At 41.6% G+C, this 22,145-nt stretch overlaps 1 protein-coding gene across 1 annotated transcript in view; it reads right to left on the reverse strand.

Moving 5' to 3' along the window:
- Window positions 1-22,145, reverse strand: part of TDRD1 (tudor domain containing 1) — an 881,429-nt gene that overhangs the window by 346,018 nt on the left and 513,266 nt on the right. The window contains exon 13 of the mRNA XM_053692993.1: window positions 18,541-18,657. Within this exon, the coding sequence (XP_053548968.1) occupies window positions 18,541-18,657 (117 nt within the window). The remainder of the gene's footprint in view (window positions 1-18,540; window positions 18,658-22,145) is intronic.

Genomic DNA, 22,145 nt, shown 5'->3' on the forward strand with positions numbered 1-22,145 from the left:
ATAATCGTGAAAGGTGAAATCTCCCTTGTGGAGGAGAAGCCTTGAAGTCCAGAAGATACCCCTGAGATATAATCTCCAACGCCCAGGGATCCTGAACATCTCTTGCCCACGCCTGGGCGAAGAGAGAAAGTCTGCCCCCTACTAGATCCGTTACCGGATAGGGGGCCGTTCCTTCATGCTGTCTTAGAGGCAGCAGAAGGCTTTTTGGCCTGCTTGCCTTTGTTCCAGGACTGGTTAGGTTTCCAGGCCGTCTTGGACTGAGCAAAAGTTCCCTCTTGTTTTGTAGCAGAGGAAGTTGATGCTGCATTTGCCTTGAAGTTTCGAAAGGCACGAAAATTAGACTGTTTGGCCCTTGATTTGGACCTGACCTGAGGAAGGGCATGACCTTTACCTCCAGTAATGTCAGCAATAATTTCCTTCAAACCAGGCCCGAATAGGGTCTGTCCCTTGAAGGGAATGTTAAATAGTTTAGACTTTGAAGTCACGTCAGCTGACCAAGATTTAAGCCATAGCGCCCTACGCACCTGGATGGCAAATCCAGAATTCTTAGCCGTTAGTTTCGTCAAATGAACAATGGCGTCAGAAACAAAAGAATTAGCTAGCTTAAGTGTTCTAAGCTTGTTATGTCCTCCAATGGAGTCGTCTGTAAAGCCTCTTCCAGAGACTCAAACCAGAACGCCGCAGCAGCAGTGACAGGAGCAAGAGGCTGCAGGATAAAACCTAGTTTTTTATCCATAGGATCTGAAAAAGCACAACTGTCCTCGACAGGGATAGTAGTACGCTTTGCTAAAGTAGAAACTGCTCCCTCCACCTTAGGGACCGTCTGCCATAAGTCCTGTGTGGTGGAGTCTATGGGAAACATTTTTCTAAAAATAGGAGGGGGGGAAAACGGCACACCGGGTCTATCCCACTCTTTATTAATAATTTCTGTAAACCTTTTAGGTATTGGAAAAACCTCAGTACACACCGGCACTGCAAAGTATTTATCCAGTCTACACAATTTCTCTGGCACTGCAATTGTGTCACAGTCATTCAGAGCAGCTAAAACCTCCCTAAGCAAAACACGGAGGTTCTCAAGCTTAAATTTAAAAGTAGAAATATCAGAATCAGGTTTCCCTGAGTCAGAGATATCACCCACAGACTGAAGCTCTCCTTCCTCAGCTTCTGCATATTATGAGGCAGTATCAGACATAGCTCTTAAAGCGTCTGTATGCTCTGAATTACGCCTAACACCAGAGCTATCAGGCTTTCCTCTAAATTCAGGTAGTCTGGCTAATACCGCTGACAGTGTATTATCCATGACTGCCGCCATGTCTTGTAAAGTAATCGCTATGGGCGTCCTTGATGTACTTGGCGCCATTTGAGCGTGAGTCCCTTGAGCGGGAGTCAAAGGGTCTGACACGTGGGGAGAGTTAGTCGGCATAACTTCCCCCTCGCCAGAATCCTCTGGTGATAAATTTTTTAAAGACAAAAGCTGATCTTTATTGTTTAAAGTGAAATCAACACATTTAGTACACATTCTCATATGGGGTTCCACCATGGCTTTTAAACATAATGAACAAGGAGTTTCCTCTATGTCAGACATGTTTGTACAGACTAGCAATGAGACTAGCAAAATTGGAAAACACTTTAAATCAAGTTAACAAGCAAATATAAAAAACGGTACTGTGCCTTTAAGAGAAACAAATTTTGTCAAAATTTGAAAAACAGTGAAAAAAGGCAGTAAATCAAACGAAATTTTTACAGTGTATGTAATAGGTTAGCAGAGCATTGCACCCACTTGCAAATGGATGATTAACCCCTTAATGCAAAAAACGGATCAAAAAAACGAAATAAACGTTTTTTAAACAGTCACAACAACTGCCACAGCTCAGCTGTGGCCCTACCTTCCTCAATAAACGACTTTTGAAGCCTTTAGAGCCCTTCAGAGATGACCTATAGCATGCAGGGGATTGCTGAGGGAAGCTGAATGTCTCTGTCTGTAATTTTAACTGCGCCAAAAAGCGCTAAAAACATAATTTATGTAAGAACTTACCTGATAAATTCATTTCTTTCATATTAGCAAGAGTCCATGAGCTAGTGACGTATGGGATATACATTCCTACCAGGAGGGGCAAAGTTTCCCAAACCTCAAAATGCCTATAAATACACCCCTCACCACACCCACAATTCAGTTTAACGAATAGCCAAGAAGTGGGGTGATAAAAAAGTGCGAAAGCATATAAAATAAGGAATTGGAATAATTGTGCTTTATACAAAAAAATCATAACCACCACAAAAAAAGGGCGGGCCTCGTGGACTCTTGCTAATATGAAAGAAATGAATTTATCAGGTAAGTTCTTACATAAATTATGTTTTCTTTCATGTAATTAGCAAGAGTCCATGAGCTAGTGACGTATGGGATAATGATTACCCAAGATGTGGATCTTTCCACGCAAGAGTCACTAGAGAGGGAGGGATAAAATAAAGACAGACAATTCCTGCTGAAAATAATCCACACCCAAAATAAAGTTTAAAGAAAAACATAAGCAGAAGATTCAAACTGAAACCGCTGCCTGAAGTACTTTTCTACCAAAAACTGCTTCAGAAGAAGAAAATACATCAAAATGGTAGAATTTAGTAAAAGTATGCAAAGAGGACCAAGTTGCTGCTTTGCAAATCTGATCAATCGAAGCTTCATTCCTAAACGCCCAGGAAGTAGAAACTGACCTAGTAGAATGAGCTGTAATCCTTTGAGGCAGAGTTTTACCCGACTCCACATAGGCAAGATGAATTAAAGATTTCAACCAAGATGCCAAAGAAATGGCAGAAGCTTTCTGGCCTTTTCTAGAACCGGAAAAGATAACAAATAAACTAGAAGTCTTTCGGAAAGACTTAGTAGCTTCAACATAATATTTCAAAGCTCTAACAACATCCAAAGAATGCAACGATTTCTCCTTAGAATTCTTAGGATTAGGACATAATGAAGGAACCACAATTTCTCTACTAATGTTGTTGGAATTCACAACTTTAGGTAAAAATTCAAAAGAAGTTCGCAACACCGCCTTATCCTGATGAAAAATCAGAAAAGGAGACTCACAAGAAAGAGCAGATAATTCAGAAACTCTTCTGGCAGAAGAGATTGCCAAAAGGAACAAAACTTTCCAAGAAAGTAATTTAATGTCCAATAAATGCATAGGTTCAAACGGAGGAGCTTGAAGAGCCCCCAGAACCAAATTCAAACTCCAAGGAGGAGAAATTGACTTAATGACAGGTTTTATACGAACCAAAGCTTGTACAAAACAATGAATATCAGGAAGATTAGCAATCTTTCTGTGAAAAAGAACAGAAAGAGCAGAGATTTGTCCTTTCAAAGAACTTGCGGATAAACCTTTATCTAAACCATCCTGAAGAAACTGTAAAATTCTCGGGATTCTAAAAGAATGCCAAGAAAAATGATGAGAAAGACACCAAGAAATATAAGTCTTCCAGACTCTATAATATATCTCTCTGGATACAGATTTACGAGCCTGTAACATAGTATTAATCACAGAGTCAGAGAAACCTCTTTGACCAAGAATCAAGCGTTCAATCTCCATACCTTTAAATTTAAGGATTTGAGATCCTGATGGAAAAAAGGACCTTGCAACAGAAGGTCTGGTCGTAGCGGAAGAGTCCACGGATGGCAAGAGGCCATCCGGACAAGATCCGCATACCAAAACCTGTGAGGCCATGCCGGAGCTACCAGCAGAACAAACGAGCATTCCTTCAGAATCTTGGAGATTACTCTTGGAAGAAGAACTAGAGGCGGAAAGATATAAGCAGGATGATACTTCCAAGGAAGTGATAATGCATCCACTGCTTCCGCCTGAGGATCCCGGGATCTGGACAGATACCTGGGAAGTTTCTTGTTTAGATGAGACGCCATCAGATCTATTTCTGGAAGCTCCCACATTTGAACAATCTGAAGAAATACCTCTGGGTGAAGAGACCATTCGCCCGGATGCAACGTTTGGCGACTGAGATAATCCGCTTCCCAATTGTCTATACCTGGGATATGAACCGCAGAGATTAGACAGGAGCTGGATTCCGCCCAAACCAGAATTCGAGATACTTCTTTCATAGCCAGAGGACTGTGAGTCCCTCCTTGATGATTGATGTATGCCACAGTTGTGACATTGTCTGTCTGAAAGCGAATGAACGATTCTCTCTTCAGAAGAGGCCAAGACTGAAGAGCTCTGAAAATTGCACGGAGTTCCAAAATATTGATCGGTAATCTCACCTCCTGAGATTCCCAAACTCCTTGTGCCGTCAGAGATCCCCACACAGCTCCCCAACCTGTGAGACTTGCATCTGTTGAAATTACAGTCCAGGTCGGAAGCACAAAAGAAGCCCCCTGAATTAAACGATGGTGATCTGTCCACCACGTTAGAGAGTGTCGTACAATCGGTTTTAAAGATATTAATTGAGATATCTTTGTGTAATCCTTGCACCATTGATTCAGCATACAGAGCTGAAGAGGTCGCATGTGAAAACGAGCAAAGGGGATCGTGTCCGATGCAGCAGTCATAAGACCTAGAATTTCCATGCATAAGGCTACCGAAGGGAATGATTGTGACTGAAGGTTTCGACAAGCTGAAATCAATTTTAGACGTCTCTTGTCTGTTAAAGACAGAGTCATGGACACTGAATCTATCTGGAAACCCAGAAAGGTTACCCTTGTCTGAGGAATCAATGAACTTTTTGGTGAATTGATCCTCCAACCATGATCTTGAAGAAACAACACAAGTCGATTCGTATGAGATTCTGCTAAATGTAAAGACTGAGCAAGTACCAAGATATCGTCCAAATAAGGAAATACCACAATACCCTGTTCTCTGATTACAGACAGAAGGGCACCGAGAACCTTTGTAAAAATTCTTGGAGCTGTAGCTAGGCCAAACGGCAGAGCCACAAACTGGTAATGCTTGTCCAGAAAAGAGAATCTCAGGAACAGATAATGATCTGGATGAATCGGAATATGCAGATATGCATCCTGTAAATCTATTGTGGACATAATGCCCTTGCTGAACAAAAGGCAAGATAGTCCTGACAGTTACCATTTTGAACGTTGGTATCCTTACATAACGATTCAATATTTTTAGATCCAGAACTGGTCTGAAGGAATTCTCCTTCTTTGGTACAATGAAGAGATTTGAATAAAACCCCATCCCCTGTTCCAGAACTGGAACTGGCATAATTACTCCAGCCAACTCTAGATCTGAAACACAATTCAGAAATGCTTGAGCTTTCACTGGATTTACTGGGACACGGGAAAGAAAAAATCTCTTTGCAGGAGGTCTCATCTTGAAACCAATTCTGTACCCTTCTGAAACAATGTTCTGAATCCAAAGATTGTGAACAGAATTGATCCAAATTTCTTTGAAAAAACGTAACCTGCCCCCTACCAGCTGAGCTGGAATGAGGGCCGCACCTTCATGTGGACTTAGAAGCAGGCTTTGCCTTTCTAGAAGGCTTGGATTTATTCCAGACTGGAGATGGTTTCCAAACTGAAACTGCTCCTGAGGATGAATGATCAGGCTTTTGTTCTTTGTTGAAACGAAAGGAACGAAAACGATTATTAGCCCTGTTTTTACCCTTAGATTTTTTATCCTGTGGTAAAAAAGTTCCTTTCCCACCAGTAACAGTTGAGATAATAGAATCCAACTGAGAACCAAATAATTTGTTACCCTGGAAAGAAATGGAAAGTAGAGTTGATTTAGAAGCCATATCAGCATTCCAAGTTTTAAGCCATAAAGCTCTTCTAGCTAAAATAGCTAGAGACATAAACCTGACATCAACTCTGATAATATCAAAAATGGCATCACAGATAAAATTATTAGCATGCTGAAGAAGAATAATAATATTATGAGAATCATGATCTGTTACTTGTTGCGCTAAAGTCTCCAACCAAAAAGTTGAAGCTGCAGCAACATCAGCCAAAGATATAGCAGGTCTAAGAAGATTACCTGAACACAGATAAGCTTTTCTTAGAAAGGATTCAATTTTCCTATCTAAAGGATCCTTAAACGAAGTACCATCTGACGTAGGAATAGTAGTCCGTTTAGCAAGGGTAGAAATAGCCCCATCAACTCTAGGGATTTTGTCCCAAAATTCTAATCTGTCAGACGGCACAGGATATAATTGCTTAAAACGTTTAGAAGGAGTAAATGAATTACCCAATTTATCCCATTCTCTGGAAATTACTTCAGAAATAGCATTAGGAACAGGAAAAACTTCTGGAATAACCACAGGAGATTTAAAGACCTTATCTAAAGGTTTAGAATTAGTATCAAGAGGACCAGAATCCTCAATTTCTAAAGCAATTAGTACTTCTTTAAGTAAAGAACGAATAAATTCCATTTTAAATAAATATGAAGATTTATCAGCATCAATCTCTGAGACAGAATCCTCTGAACCAGAAGAGTCATCAGAATCAGAATGATGATGTTCATTTAAAAATTCATCTGTATAAAGAGAAGTTTTAAAAGATTTTTTATGTTTACTAGAAGGAGGAATAACAGAGATAACCTTCATGATGGATTCAGAAACAAAATCTCTTATGTTATCAGGAACATTCTGAACCTTAGATGTTGATGGAACTGCAACAGGTAAAGGTACATTACTAAAGGAAATATTATCTGCATTAACAAGTTTGTCATGACAATTAATACAAACAACAGCTGGAGGAATAGCTACCAAAAGTTTACAGCAGATACACTTAGCTTTGGTAGTTCCAGCACTAGGCAGCGATTTTCCTGAAGTATCTTCTGACTCGGATGCAACGTGAGACATCTTGCAATATGTAAGAGAAAAAACAACATATAAAGCAAAATAGATCAAATTCCTAAAATGACAGTTTCAGGAATGGGAAAAAAATGCCAATGAACAAGCTTCTAGCAACCAGAAGCAAAGAAAAAATTAACTTAAATAATGTGGAGACAAAAGCGACGACCATATTTTTTGGCGCCAAATAAGACGCCCACATTATTTGGCGCCTAAATGCTTTTTGGCGCCAAATATGACGCCACATCTGGAACGCCGACATTTTTGGCGCAAAAGAACGTCAAAAATGACGCAACTTCCGGCGACACGTATGACGCCGGAAACAGAAAAGATTTTTTGCGCCAAAAAAGTCCGCGCCAAGAATGACGCAATAAAATGAAGCATTTTCAGCCCCCGCAAGCCTAACAGCCCACAGGGAAAAAGTCTAATTTTTTAAGGTAAGAAAAAATAATTGATTCAAGTGCATTATCCCAAATATGAAACTGACTGTCTGAAAATAAGGAATGTTGAACATCCTGAGACAAGGCAAATAAATGTTTGAATACATATATTTAGAACTTTATAAACAAAGTGCCCAACCATAGCTTTAGAGTGTGTCAGAAAATAAGACTTACTTACCCCAGGACACTCATCTACATGTTTGTAGAAAGCCAAACCAGTACTGAAACGAAAATCAGCAGAGGTAATGGTATATATATAAGAGTATATCGTCGATCTGAAAAGGGAGGTAAGAGATGAATCTCTAAGACCGATAACAGAGAACCTATGAAATAGACCCCGTAGAAGGAGATCACTGCATTCAAAATAGGCAATACTCTCCTCACATCTCTCTGACATTCACTGCACGCTGAGAGGAAAACCGGGCTCCAACTTGCTGCGGAGCGCATATCAACGTAGAATCTAGCACAAACTTACTTCACCACCTCCATAGGAGGCAAAGTTTGTAAAACTGAATTGTGGGTGTGGTGAGGGGTGTATTTATAGGCATTTTGAGGTTTGGGAAACTTTGCCCCTCCTGGTAGGAATGTATATCCCATACGTCACTAGCTCATGGACTCTTGCTAATTACATGAAAGAAATAGGCCCCTCCCACTCATACTACAACAGTGGAAAGCCTCAGGAAACTGTTTCTAGGCAAAAATCAAGCCAGCCATGGGGAAAAAACTAGGCCCCAATAAGTTTTATCACCAAAGCATATATAAAAACGATTAAACATGCCAGCAAACGTTTTATATTGCCATATTATCAGATTATATATCTCTGGTAGTAAGCCTGATACAAGTCGCTATTAAATCACTGTTTTTAGGCTTAACATACATTAATCAGGTACCAGCAGCATTTTCTAGTCCCTAGAAAAACTTTAAACTGCACATACCTCAATAGCAGGATTACCTGCACGCCATTCTCCCTCTGAAGTTACCTCACTCCTCAGACATATGTGAGAACAGCAGTGGATCTTAGTTACAAGCTGCTAAGATCATAGAAAACGCAGGCAGATTCTTCTTCTAAATACTGCCTGAGATAAAATAGTACAACTCCGGTACTATTTGAAAATAACAAACTTTTGATTGAAGAAAAAACTAACTATATTTTACCACTCTCCTCTTACTACCTCCATCTTTGTTGAGAGTTGCAAGAGAATGACTGGATATGGCAGTTAGGGGAGGAGCTATATAACAGCTCTGCTGTGGGTGTCCTGTTGCAACTTCCTGTTGGGAAGGAGAATATCCCACAAGTAATGGATGATCCGTGGACTGGATACACCTTACAAGAGAAAACTAGATTTGGATGCTTGAATGGACCCTGTATTAGAAGATCATGCTTCGATGGCAGTTTCCATGGTGGAACCGATGACATGTCCACTAGGTCTGCATACCAAGTCCTGCGTGGCCACGCAGGCGCTATCAGAATTACCGAAGCCTTCTCCTGTTTGATTCTGGCTACTAGCCGAGGGAGAAGAGGAAACGGTGGAAAGACATAAGCTAGACTGAAGGACCAAGGCGCTACTAGAGCATCTATCAATGCCGCCTTGGGATCCCTGGACCTGGATCCGTAAAGAAGAAGTTTGGTGTTCTGACAGGACGCCATCAGATCCAATTCCGGAACGCCCCATAGCTGGGTCAGCTGAGCAAAAACCTCCGTGTGGAGTTCCCACTCCCCCGGGTGAAAAGTCGGACGACTCAGAAAATCCGCCTCTCAGTTGTCTACTCCTGGGATGTGAATAGCAGATAGGTGGCAGGAGTGATCCTCCGCCCATTTGATGAATTTGGCCTCCGCTAGTTGAGGCCATGCCTGGAGCGTATTGAATATCGCTCTCAGTTCCAAAATGTTTATCGGGAGAAGAGATTCTTCCCGAGACCATAGGCCCTGAGCTTTCAGGGAGTCCCAGACCGCACCCCAGCCTAACAGACTGGCATCGGTCGTGACAATGATCCACTCTGGTCTGCTGAAGCACATTCCCTGAGACAGGTGATCCCGAGACAACCACCAGAGAAGAGAGTCTCTGTTTTTCTGGTCCATTTGTATTTGAGGAGACAAATCTGCATAATCTCCATTCCACTGTTTGAGCATGCACAGTTGTAGTGGTCTGAGATGAATTCGGGCAAAAGGGACAACGTCCATTGCCGCAACCATTAATCCGATTACCTCCATGCACTGAGCCACAGAAGGCCGAGGAATAGAATGAAGAACTCGGCAAGTAGTTAAAAGCTTTGACTTCCTGACCTCTGTCAGAAATATTTTCATTTCTACCGAGTCTATTAGTGTTCCCAGAAAGGGAACCCTTGTGAGCGGGGACAGAGAACTCTTTTCTATGTTCACCTTCCACTCGTGAGAAAGGCCAGAACAACATCCGTATGAGCCTTGGCTCTGTGAAAAGACGACGCCTGTATTAAGATGTCGTCTAGATAAGGTGCTACTGCAATGCCCCTAGATACCGCTAGAAGGGACCCTAGCACCTTTGTGAAAATTCTGGGAGCGGTGGCCAACCCGAAAGGAAGGGCCACGAACTGGTAATGCATGTCCAGAAAGGCGAACCTTGGGAACTGATGATGATCTTTGTGGATAGGAATATGTAGGTACGCATCCTTTAGATCCACGGTAGTCATATATTGACCTTCCTGGATCATCGGTAAGATTATCCGAATGGTTTCCATTTTGAAAGATGGAACTCTGAGGAATTTGTTTAGAATTTTTAGATCCAGGATTGGCCTGAAAGTTCCTTCCTTTTTGGGAACTACAAACAGGTTTGAGTAAAATCCCTGTCCTTGTTCTGCAATTGGAATTGGGTGTATCACTCCCATTTTTAGAAGATCTTCTACACAGCGTAAGAACGCCTGTTTCTTTGTTTGGTCTGAAGACAAACGAGAAATGAGGAACCTTCCCCTTGGAGGAGAGTCCTTGAATTCTAGAAGATACCCCTGAGCAACAATTTCTAATGCCCAGGGATCTAGCACATCTCTTGCCCAAGCCTGAGCAAAGAGAGAAAGTCTGCCCCCTACCAGATCCGGTCCCTGATCGGGGGCTACCCCTTCATGCTGTCTTGGTAGCAGCCGCAGGCTTCTTGGCCTGCTTACCCTTGTTCCAGCCCTACAAAGGCTTCCAGGTAGCTTTGGGCTGGGAAGCGTTACCCTCCTGCTTTGCGGTTGCAGAGGTTGAAGCAGGTCCGCTCCTGAAGTTGCGAAAGGAGCGAAAATTAGCCTTGTTTTTGGCCTTAAACGGTCTATCTTGTGGAAGAGCATGGCCCTTTCCCCCAGTGATATCCGAAATAATTTCTTTCAATTCTGGGCCGAATAGGGTCTTTCCCTTGAAAGGAATATTTAATAGTTTTGTTTTGGACGACATGTCAGCCGACCACGATTTGAGCCAAAGCGATTTCTGCGCCATAATGGCAAAACCAGAATTTTTCGCCGCTAATTTAGCTAATTGGAAAGCGGCATCTGTGATAAAGGAATTAGCCAGCTTTAGAGCATGAATTCTATCCATGACTTTGTCATATGAAGTCTCTCTCTGGAGCGACTCCTCCAGTGCCTCAAACCAGAAAGCTGCTGCAGTAGTTACAGGAATAATGCAGGCAATCGGTTGAAGAAGGAAACCTTGTTGAACAAATATTTTCTTTAGTAAACCTAATTTTTTATCCATAGGATCTTTGAAAGCACAACTGTCTTCTATTGGTATGGTTGTGCACTTGGCTAGTGTTGAAACCGCTCCCACTACCTTAGGGACCGTCTGCCACGCGTCCCGCCTAGGCTCATTTATGGGGAACATTTTCTAAAAGATAGGGTGGGGGGGACACAAAAGGTACACCTGGTCTCTCCCACTCCCTAGTCACAATATGCTACATGTTAGAGCGGCAAAGAGAATGACTGGGGGGGCGGAGCCTGAGGGGGAGCTATATGGACAGCTCTGCTGTGTGCTCTCTTTGCCACTTCCTGTAGGGAATGAGAATATCTCACAAGTAAGGATGAATCCGTGGACTGGATACACCAAGTAAGAGAAATAAATATTACAAAAAAAATATGTTTCAGTACATGAGGGACACATTTGAAGTGGGCGTTCCTCAATGGAACACTGGCTTTCCTCAATGTCAGACATGTTAACACAGGCTAGTAATGACCACACACAGGCTTGAAAACACTTTATTTAGTGAAAAAAATAATCTAAAAAAACGGTACTGCGCCTTTAAGAGAAAAAAAAAGTGTACAAATTTTCCAAAACTGCTTTAAAATAATAAAATTATCTAAATTTTAGTATATATGTGTTATCTTGCCAGCTAAGATTGCACCGCAAGGAAAGGAATACTTAACACTTAATGACAAAAACGGTATTCAAGAAAACTTTATGATTAACCAAAAAAAACCTGCACCTTGCCACAGCTCTGCTGTGGCGCCTACCTGCCCTCAGGGGACTGTAAAACCAGTTTAACACTTCGATTAGGCCCAATCCCTCCTCTGAGGCCCACCAGAGCTGGAGCTTGCTGCTTGCATGGGGAATTCAACTGCGCAACTGAGGCGCGAAAATAGGCCCCGCCCATCTACATCAATGTCTCACAGCATTGCAAAGAAACCGCTACAAAGCTGTCTAAAACCTAGCCATGTGGGTTTCAATATACCCAGGTCTAAAATAAGCCATGTGCACCCTCCATTGCCATAATAATAACAACGTTTGCTTCACACAAAAGAAAAAAACTGAATTTATGCTTACCTGATAAATTACTTTCTCTTGCGGTGTATCCAGTCCACGGATTCATCCTTTACTTGTGGGATATTCTCATTCCCTACAGGAAGTGGCAAAGAGAGCACACAGCAGAGCTGTCCATAAGCTCCCCTCTAGCTCCACCCCCCAGTCATTCGCCAAAGGTTAGGAAGAAAAAGGAGAAACCATAGGGTGCAGTGGTGACTGTAATTTAAGCAAAAAAAATTTACCAGACTTAATTGCAGGGCGGGCCGTGGACTGATACACCGCAAGAGAAAGTAATTTATCAGGCAAGCATAAATTCTGTTTCTCTTGCAAGGTGTATCCAGACCACAGATTCATCCTTTACTGTGGGATACAATACCAAAGCTTTAGACACGGATGAAGGGAGGGAACAAGACAGGTAACCTAAACGGAAGGCACCACAGCTTGCAAAACCTTTCTCCCAAAAATAGCCTCCGAAGAAGCAAAAGTATCGAATTTGTAAATTTGGCAAAAGTATGCAGTGAAGACCAAGTCGCTGCCTCTACAAATCTGTTCAACAAAGCCTCATTTTTGAAAGCCCAAGTGGAAGCCACTGCTCTGGTAGAAAGAGCAGTAATTCTTTCAGGAGGCTGCTGCCAGCAGCTCATAGGCCAAACGGATGATGCTTTTTAGACTCAGATGCAACGTGAGACATCTTGCAATATGTAAGAGAAAAAACAACATATATATAAAGCAAAATTGATCAAATTCCTTAAATGACAGTTTCAGGAATGGGAAAAAATGCCAAATAATGAAACTGAAATAATGTGGAGACAAAAGCGACGCCCATATTTTTTCGCGCCAAATAAGACGCCCACATTATTTGGCGCCTAAATGCTTTTTGGCGCCAAAAATGACGCCACATCCAGAACGCCGACATTTTTGGCGCGAAATAACGTCAAAAAATGACGCAACTTCCGGCGACACGTATGACGCCGGAAACGGAAATAGAATTTTTGCGCCAAAAAAGTCCGCGCCAAGAATGACGCAATAAAATGAAGCATTTTCAGCCCCCGCGAGCCTAACAGCCCACAGGGAAGAGTCAAATTTTTGAAGGTAAGAAAAAATGAATAAATCAAAATGCATTATCCCAAATATGAAACTGACTGTCTGAAAATAAGGAAAGTTGAACATTCTGAGTCAAGGCAAATAAATGTTTGAATACATATATTTAGAACTTTATAAACAAAGTGCCCAACCATAGCTTGGAGTGTCACAGAAAATAAGACTTACTTACCCCAGGACACTCATCTACATATAGCAGATAGCCAAACCAGTACTGAAACGAGAATCAGCAGAGGTAATGGTATATATAAGAGTATATCGTCGATCTGAAAAGGGAGGTAAGAGATGAATCTCTACGACCGATAACAGAGAACCTATGAAATAGACCCCGTAGAAGGAGATCACTGTATTCAAATAGGCAATACTCTCCTCACATCCCTCTGACATTCACTACACGCTGAGAGGAAAACCGGGCTCCAACTTGCTGCGGAGCGCATATCCACGTAGAATCTAGCACAAACTTACTTCACCACCTCCATCGGAGGCAAAGTTTGTAAAACTGAATTGTGGGTGTGGTGAGGGGTGTATTTATAGGCATTTTGAGGTTTGGGAAACTTTGCCCCTCCTGGTAGGAATGTATATCCCATACGTCACTAGCTCATGGACTCTTGCTAATTACATGAAAGAAACAGGCATTCTTACATTGTGTAGAAGACCTGTTAAAAATGGGAGTGATTCATCCTGTTCCATTAGGAGAACAAGGGATGGGGTTCTACTCCAATCTGTTCGTAGTTCCCAAAAAGAGGGAACATTCAGACCAATCTTAGATCTCAAGATCCTAAACAAGTTTCTCAAGGTTCCATCGTTCAAAATGGAAACCATTCGAACAATTCTTCCTTCCATCCAGGACGGTCAATTCATGACCACGGTGGATTTAAAGGATGCGTATCTACATATTCCTATCCACAAGGAACATCATCGGTTCCTAAGGTTCGCATTCCTGGACAAGCATTACCAGTTTGTGGCACTTCCGTTCGGATTAGCCACTGCTCCAAGAATTTTCACAAAGGTACTAGGGTCCCTTCTAGCGGTGCTAAGACCAAGGGGCATTGCAGTAGTACCTTACTTGGACGACATTCTGATTCAAGCGTCGTCCCTTCCACAAGCAAAGGCTCACACGGACATTGTCCTGGCCTTTCTCAGATCTCACGGGTGGAAAGTGAACGTAGAAAAAAGTTCTCTATCTCCGTCAACAAGGGTTCCCTTCTTGGGAACAATAATAGACTCCTTAGAAATGAGGATTTTTCTGACAGAGGCCAGAAAATCAAAACTTCTAAACTCTTGTCAAATACTTCATTCTGTTCCTCTTCCTTCCATAGCGCAGTGCATGGAAGTAATAGGTTTGATGGTAGCGGCAATGGACATAGTTCCTTTTGCGCGAATTCATCTAAGACCATTACAACTGTGCATGCTCAGTCAGTGGAATGGGGACTATACAGACTTGTCTCCGACAATACAAGTAGATCAGAGGACCAGAGATTCACTCCGTTGGTGGCTGTCCCTGGACAACCTGTCACAGGGGATGAGCTTCCGCAGACCAGAGTGGGTCATTGTCACGACCGACGCCAGTCTGGTGGGCTGGGGCGCGGTCTGGGGACCCCTGAAAGCTCAGGGTCTTTGGTCTCGGGAAGAATCTCTTCTCCCGATAAATATTCTGGAACTGAGAGCGATATTCAATGCTCTCAAGGCTTGGCCTCAGCTAGCAAAGGCCAAGTTCATACGGTTTCAATCAGACAACATGACGACTGTTGCGTACATCAACCATCAGGGGGGAACAAGGAGTTCCCTGGCGATGGAAGAAGTGACCAAAATCATTCAATGGGCGGAGACTCACTCCTGCAACTTGTCTGCAATCAACATCCCAGGAGTGGAAAATTGGGAAGCGGATTTTCTGAGTCGTCAGACATTTCATCCGGGGGAGTGGGAACTCCATCCGGAAATCTTTGCCCAAATTACTCAATTGTGGGGCATTCCAGACATGGATCTGATGGCCTCTCGTCAGAACTTCAAGGTTCCTTGCTACGGGTCCAGATCCAGGGATCCCAAGGCGACTCTAGTAGATGCACTAGTAGCACCTTGGACCTTCAAACTAGCTTATGTATTCCCGCCGTTTCCTCTCATCCCCAGGCTGGTAGCCAGGATCAATCAGAAGAGGGCATCGGTGATCTTGATATCTCCTGCGTGGCCACGCAGGACTTGGTATGCAGACCTGGTGAATAGGTCATCGGCTCCACCATGGAAGCTACCTTTGAGACGAGACCTTCTTGTTCAAGGTCCGTTCGAACATCCGAATCTGGTCTCACTCCAACTGACTGCTTGGAGATTGAACGCTTGATCTTATCAAAGCGAGGGTTCTCAGATTCTGTCATTGATACTCTTGTTCAGGCCAGGAAGCCTGTAACTAGAAAAATCTACCACAAAATATGGAAAAAATATATCTGTTGGTGTGAATCTAAAGGATTCCCTTGGGACAAGGTAAAAATTCCTAAGATTCTATCCTTTCTTCAAGAAGGTTTGGAGAAAGGATTATCTGCAAGTTCTTTGAAGGGACAGATTTCTGCCTTGTCTGTGTTACTTCACAAAAAGCTGGCAGCTGTGCCAGATGTTCAAGCCTTTGTTCAGGCTCTGGTTAGAATCAAGCCTGTTTACAAACCTTTGACTCCTCCTTGGAGTCTCAATTTAGTTCTTTCAGTTCTTCAGGGGGTTCCGTTTGAACCCTTACATTCCGTTGATATTAAGTTATTATCTTGGAAAGTTTTGTTTTTGGTTGCAATTTCTTCTGCTAGAAGAGTTTCAGAATTATCTGCTCTGTAGTGTTCTCCTCCTTATCTGGTGTTCCATGCAGATAAGGTGGTTTTACGTACTAAACCTGGTTTTCTTCCGAAAGTTGTTTCCAACAAAAACATTAACCAGGAGATAGTCGTGCCTTCTTTGTGTCCGAATCCAGTTTCAAAGAAGGAACGTTTGTTGCACAATTTGGATGTAGTTCGTGCTCTAAAATTCTATTTAGATGCTACAAAGGATTTTAGACAAACATCTTCTTTGTTTGTTGTTTATTCTGGTAAAAGGAGAGGTCAAAAAGCAACTTCTACCTCTCTCTCTCTTTTTGGATTAAAAGCATCATCAGATTGGCTTACGAGACTGCCGGACGGCAGCCTCCTGAAAGAATCACAGCTCATTCCACTAGGGCTGTGGCTTCCACATGGGCCTTCAAGAACGAGGCTTCTGTTGATCAGATATGTAAGGCAGCGACTTGGTCTTCACTGCACACTTTTACTAAATTTTACAAATTTGATACTTTTGCTTCTTCTGAGGCTATTTTTGGGAGAAAGGTTTTGCAAGCCGTGGTGCCTTCCATCTAGGTGACCTGATTTGCTCCCTCCCTTCATCCGTGTCCTAAAGCTTTGGTATTGGTTCCCACAAGTAAGGATGACGCCGTGGACCGGACACACCTATGTTGGAGAAAACAGAATTTATGTTTACCTGATAAATTACTTTCTCCAACGGTGTGTCCGGTCCACGGCCCGCCCTGGTTTTTTAATCAGGTCTGATAATTTATTTTCTTTAACTACAGTCACCACGGTATCATATGATTTCTCCTATGCAAATATTCCTCCTTTACGTCGGTCGAATGACTGGGGAAGGCGGAGCCTAGGAGGGATCATGTGACCAGCTTTGCTGGGCTCTTTGCCATTTCCTGTTGGGGAGGAGAATATCCCACAAGTAAGGATGACGCCGTGGACCGGACACACCGTTGGAGAAAGTAATTTATCAGGTAAACATAAATTCTGTTTTTATCACCTCTTTCACTTTATCCTTCCTATCACTTAGTGTAGGCAAAGAGAATGACTGGGGGGTGGAGTCAAGGGAGGAGCTATATAGACAGCTCTGCTGTGGTGCTCTTTGCCACTTCCTGTTAGCAGGAGGAGAATATCCAACAAGTAAAGGATGAATCCGTGGACTCGTATCTAGTAGAAGAAAACTATTCAATTCTTCAGACACCAACTTCGCACAATCTCCATAGACATAGGCAAAGAGAGTGGCTGGGGGTTATGGGTAAGGTAGTTATACTTAAAGGGTCATAACATTTTAAACAACTTTCTAATTTACTTCTATTATCAATGTTTCTTCGTTTACTTGCTATTCTTTGTTAAAAAGCAGAAATGTAAGCTCAAGAGTGTGCATGTGTCTGCAGCACTATATAGCAGCAGTTTTGCAACAATGTAATTACATTAGCAGGAGCACTAGATGGCAGCACTATTTCCTGTCATGTAGTGCTTCAGGCATGTGCACACTGCCTACCTAGGTATCTCTTCAACAAAGAATAACATAAGAATGAAACAAATTTGATAATAGAAGTAAATTTGAAACTTTTTAAAAATGGTGTTCTCTATCTGAATCATGAAAGAAAATGTTTGTGTTTAATGTTCCTTTAACAGCTATGCTGGGGTATTCTTTTTCTCCTCCTGCTAGCCAGGAGTTGAATACCCCACTAGTAATTGGAATCACGTTGTGGGCACTCCATGTCATAGAAAAGAAAATACTTTTCACAGTCTAAAAGTCATATAAGCATATTCAATCCGATGATATTCTCTATTGTGAGAAATGATTGTGTGCGGGGAAAAAATGGCCAGAAGCAGTGAGTAATACTTTCCCGTAAACTTATGAAACAATATTATTCTACCAGGAGATTAAGAGAGAGCAGAGCAATTGATTAAACCAGTCCAACATACCCAAACCTCTGTTGGGGAAATATGTAAAGTATTATGCAGCTCTACATTTAACCTGAACAGTAGCGTCATGGACTCAGGGTTTACTTTAAGACTTTTAGTAAGATTTAGGGAGGAATAAAAAACAGAGCACTGACAATCCTAAACTTTTAAAACAAATATAATTTGCAAACATTACTCTTAATAAAATGGATAATTATCTCGACAATATGAAAACTAAAGAAAAAGAGAAACCCACACTTAAAGATAGGTTCATACACTTGTGCTAGGAATCATCACCAGCTGAAATGTCTTTGGCCAGAAAATAATGAAATTGTAGCCATCAGCCACTGAAATATCAAAAACAGGTTATCCAAATGTATTAATAGCTAATTAATAACTTACTTATGAAGTCCTTAGAGGAGACCTCTCTAAAGGGAGCCAGATTTATCAAGGATCCTTGTGAAAAAACATTACAGTCTATAAGAACTAGTGAGCCTACCTACATTGCCCATATTTCTATGTATAGCACAAGCTGATTTAAACCTCAAGATAGCCTTATGCAAATGTAAGCATTCTTGATATTGGTCCTCCCCACTACCTAACTTAAAATCAAACATCACGGTGATTACAGCATCATCAAACATCATTTAAAAAAAAAAAAGGCAAAGTTTATGGCCGTTACTAGCAGAGTTACAATATCAAATGAGCCTTTATTTTGGTGTATTTCTTGTATGCAAGTCACCTGCTTCTGTGCAGCGCTGACAGTAAAATTCTCCAGGACTACACAGCATGCATATTGTAACATCAACAGCACGACCAACTGGAAGCTCAACCCATTTTAAAGGAAAAGAATCTTTATCTGGAAAAAATAAAATAAAATTAAAAACAAAATGTATGCTTACCTGATAAATTTATTTCCTGATTTGGTGAGTCCACGGCGTCCTCAATTACCATTGGGAATATCACTCCTGGCCAGCAGGAGGCGGCAAAGAGCACCACAGCCAAGCCGTTAAAGAGACATAATACTTATATGCTAAATCACTTGAAACTGATGCAGTAGAACTGTAAAAAGCTGACAGGAAAATATCACATGGGCATCTCTATGTAAAAAACATAATTTATGTAAGAACTTACCTGATAAATTCATTTCTTTCATATTAGCAAGAGTCCATGAGCTAGTGACGTATGGGATATACATTCCTACTAGGAGGGGCAAAGTTTCCCAAACCTCAAAATGCCTATAAATACACCCCTCACCACACCCACAAATCAGTTTAACGTATAGCCAAGAAGTGTGGTGATAAGAAAAAAGTGCGAAAGCATAAAAAATAAGGAATTGGAATAATTGTGCTTTATACAAAAAAATCATAACCACCACAAAAAAGGGTGGGCCTCATGGACTCTTTCTAATATGAAAGAAATGAATTTATCAGGTAAGTTCTTACATAAATTATGTTTTCTTTCATGTAATTAGCAAGAGTCCATGAGCTAGTGACGTATGGGATAATGACTACCCAAGATGTGGATCTTCCACGCAAGAGTCACTAGAGAGGGAGGGATAAAATAAAGACAGCCAATTCCGCTGAAAAAAATCCACATCCAAAATAAAGTTTAAATCTTATAATGAAAAAAACTAAAATTATAAGCAGAAGAATCAAACTGAAACAGCTGCCTGAAGTACTTTTCTACCAAAAACTGCTTCAGAAGAAGAAAACACATCAAAATGGTAGAATTTAGTAAAAGTATGCAAAGAAGACCAAGTGGCTGCTTTGCAAATCTGATCAACTGAAGCTTCATTCCTAAACGCCCAGGAAGTAGAAACTGACCTAGTAGAATGAGCTGTAATCCTTTGAGGCGGAGTTTTACCCGACTCGACATAAGCATGATGAATCAAAGATTTTAACCAAGATGCCAAAGAAATGGCAGAAGCCTTCTGACCTTTCCTAGAACCGGAAAAGATAACAAATAGACTAGAAGTCTTTCGGAAATCCTTAGTAGCTTCAACATAATATTTCAAAGCTCTAACTACATCCAAAGAATGCAACGACTTTTCCTTAGAATTCTTAGGATTAGGACACAATGAAGGAACCACAATTTCTCTACTAATGTTGTTAGAATTCCCAACCTTAGGTAAAAATTTAAAAGAAGTTCGCAACACCGCCTTATCCTGATGAAAAATCAGAAAAGGAGACTCACAAGAAAGAGCAGATAATTCAGAAACTCTTCTAGCAGAAGAGATGGCCAAAAGAAACAAAACTTTCCAAGAAAGTAATTTAATGTCCAGCGAATGCATAGGTTCAAACGGAGGAGCTTGAAGAGCCCCCAGAACCAAATTCAAACTCCAAGGAGGAGAAATTGACTTAACAGGATTTATACGAGCAAAAGCTTGTACAAAACAATGAATATCAGGAAGACTAGAAATCTTTCTGTGAAAAAGAACAGAAAGAGCAGAGATTTGTCCTTTCAAGGAACTTGCAGACAAACCTTTATCCAAACCATCCTGAAGAAACTGTAAAATTCTAGGAATTCTAAAAGAATGATGAGAAAAATGATGAGAAAAACACCAAGAAATGTAAATCTTCCAGACTCGATAATATATCTTCCTAGATACAGTTTTACGAGCCTGTAACATAGTATTAATCACAGAGTCAGAGAAACCTCTATGACTGAGAATCAAGCGTTCAATCTCCATACTTTCAAATTTAAGGATTTGAGATCCTGATGGAAAAAGGACCTTGCGATAGAAGGTCTGGTCTTAACGGAAGAGTCCACGGTTGGCAAGTGGCCATCCGGACAAGATCCGCATACCAAAACCTGTGAGGCCATGCTGGAGCCACCAGCAGAACAAACGAGCACTCCTTTAGAATCTTGGAAATCACTCTTGGAAGAACTAGAGGCGGAAAGATATAGGCAGGATGATACTTCCAAGGAAGTGACAATGCATCCACTGCCTCCGCTTGAGGATCCCTGGATCTGGACAGATACCTGGGAAGCTTCTTGTTTAGATGAGAAGCCATCAGATCTATTTCTGGAAGTCCCCACATTTGAACAATCTGAAGAAATACCTCTGGGTGAAGAGACCATTCGCCCGGATGTAACGTTTGGCGACTGAGATAATCCGCTTCCCAATTGTCTATACCTGGGATATGAACCGCAGAAATTAGACAGGAGCTGGATTCCGCCCATACCAGTATTTGAGATACTTCTTTCATAGCCAGAGGACTGTGAGTCCCTCCTTGATGATTGACATATGCCACGGTTGTGACATTGTCCGTCTGAAAACAAATGAACGACTCTCTCTTTAGAAGAGGCCATGACTGAAGAGCTCTGAAAATTGCACGGAGTTCCAAAATGTTGATTGGTAATCTCACCTCCTGAGAATCCCAAACCCCTTGTGCTGTCAGAGACCCCCAAACAGCTCCCCAACCTGTCAGACTGGCATCTGTTGAAATCACAGTCCAGGTCGGAAGAACAAAAGAAGCCCCCTGAACTAAACGATGGTGGTCTGTCCACCACGTCAGAGAGTGTCGTACAATCGGTTTTAAAGATATTAATTGAGATATCTTTGTATAATCCCTGCACCACTGGTTCAGCATACAGAGCTGAAGAGGTCGCATGTGAAAACGAGCAAAGGGGATCGCGTCCGATGCAGCAGTCATAAGACCTAGAATTTCCATGCATAAGGCTACCGAAGGGAACGATTGAGACTGAAGGTTTCGACAAGCTGAAACCAATTTTAGACGTCTCTTGTCTGTCAGAGACATGGACACTGAATCTATCTGGAAACCTAAAAAGGTTACCCTTGTCTGAGGAATCAATTAACTTTTTGGTAAATTGATCCTCCAACCATGTTCTCGAAGAAACAATACAAGTCGATTTGTATGAAATTCTGCTAAATGTGAAGACTGAGCAAGTACCAAGATATCGTCCAAATAAGGAAATACCACAATACCCTGTTCTCTGATTACAGAGAGAAGTGCACCGAGAACCTTTGTAAAAATCATTGGAGCTGTTGCTAGGCCAAACGGCAGAGCCACAAACTGGTAATGCTTGTCTAGGAAAGAGAATCTCAGAAACTGATAGTGATCTGGATGAATCGGAATATGCAGATATGCATCCTGTAAATCTATTGTGGACATATAATGCCCTTGCTGCACAAAAGGCAGAATAGTCCTTATAGTTACCATTTTGAATGTTGGTATCCTTACATAATGATTCAATATTTTTAAATCCAGAACTGGTCTGAAGGAATTCTCCTTCTTTGGTACAATGAAAAGATTTGAGTAAAACCCCAGCCCCTGTTCCAGAACTGGAACTGGCATAATTACTCCAGCCAACTCTAGATCT

This window comes from Bombina bombina, chromosome 9 (assembly GCF_027579735.1).
Source record: "Bombina bombina isolate aBomBom1 chromosome 9, aBomBom1.pri, whole genome shotgun sequence".
Taxonomy (NCBI): Eukaryota; Metazoa; Chordata; class Amphibia; order Anura; family Bombinatoridae; genus Bombina; species Bombina bombina.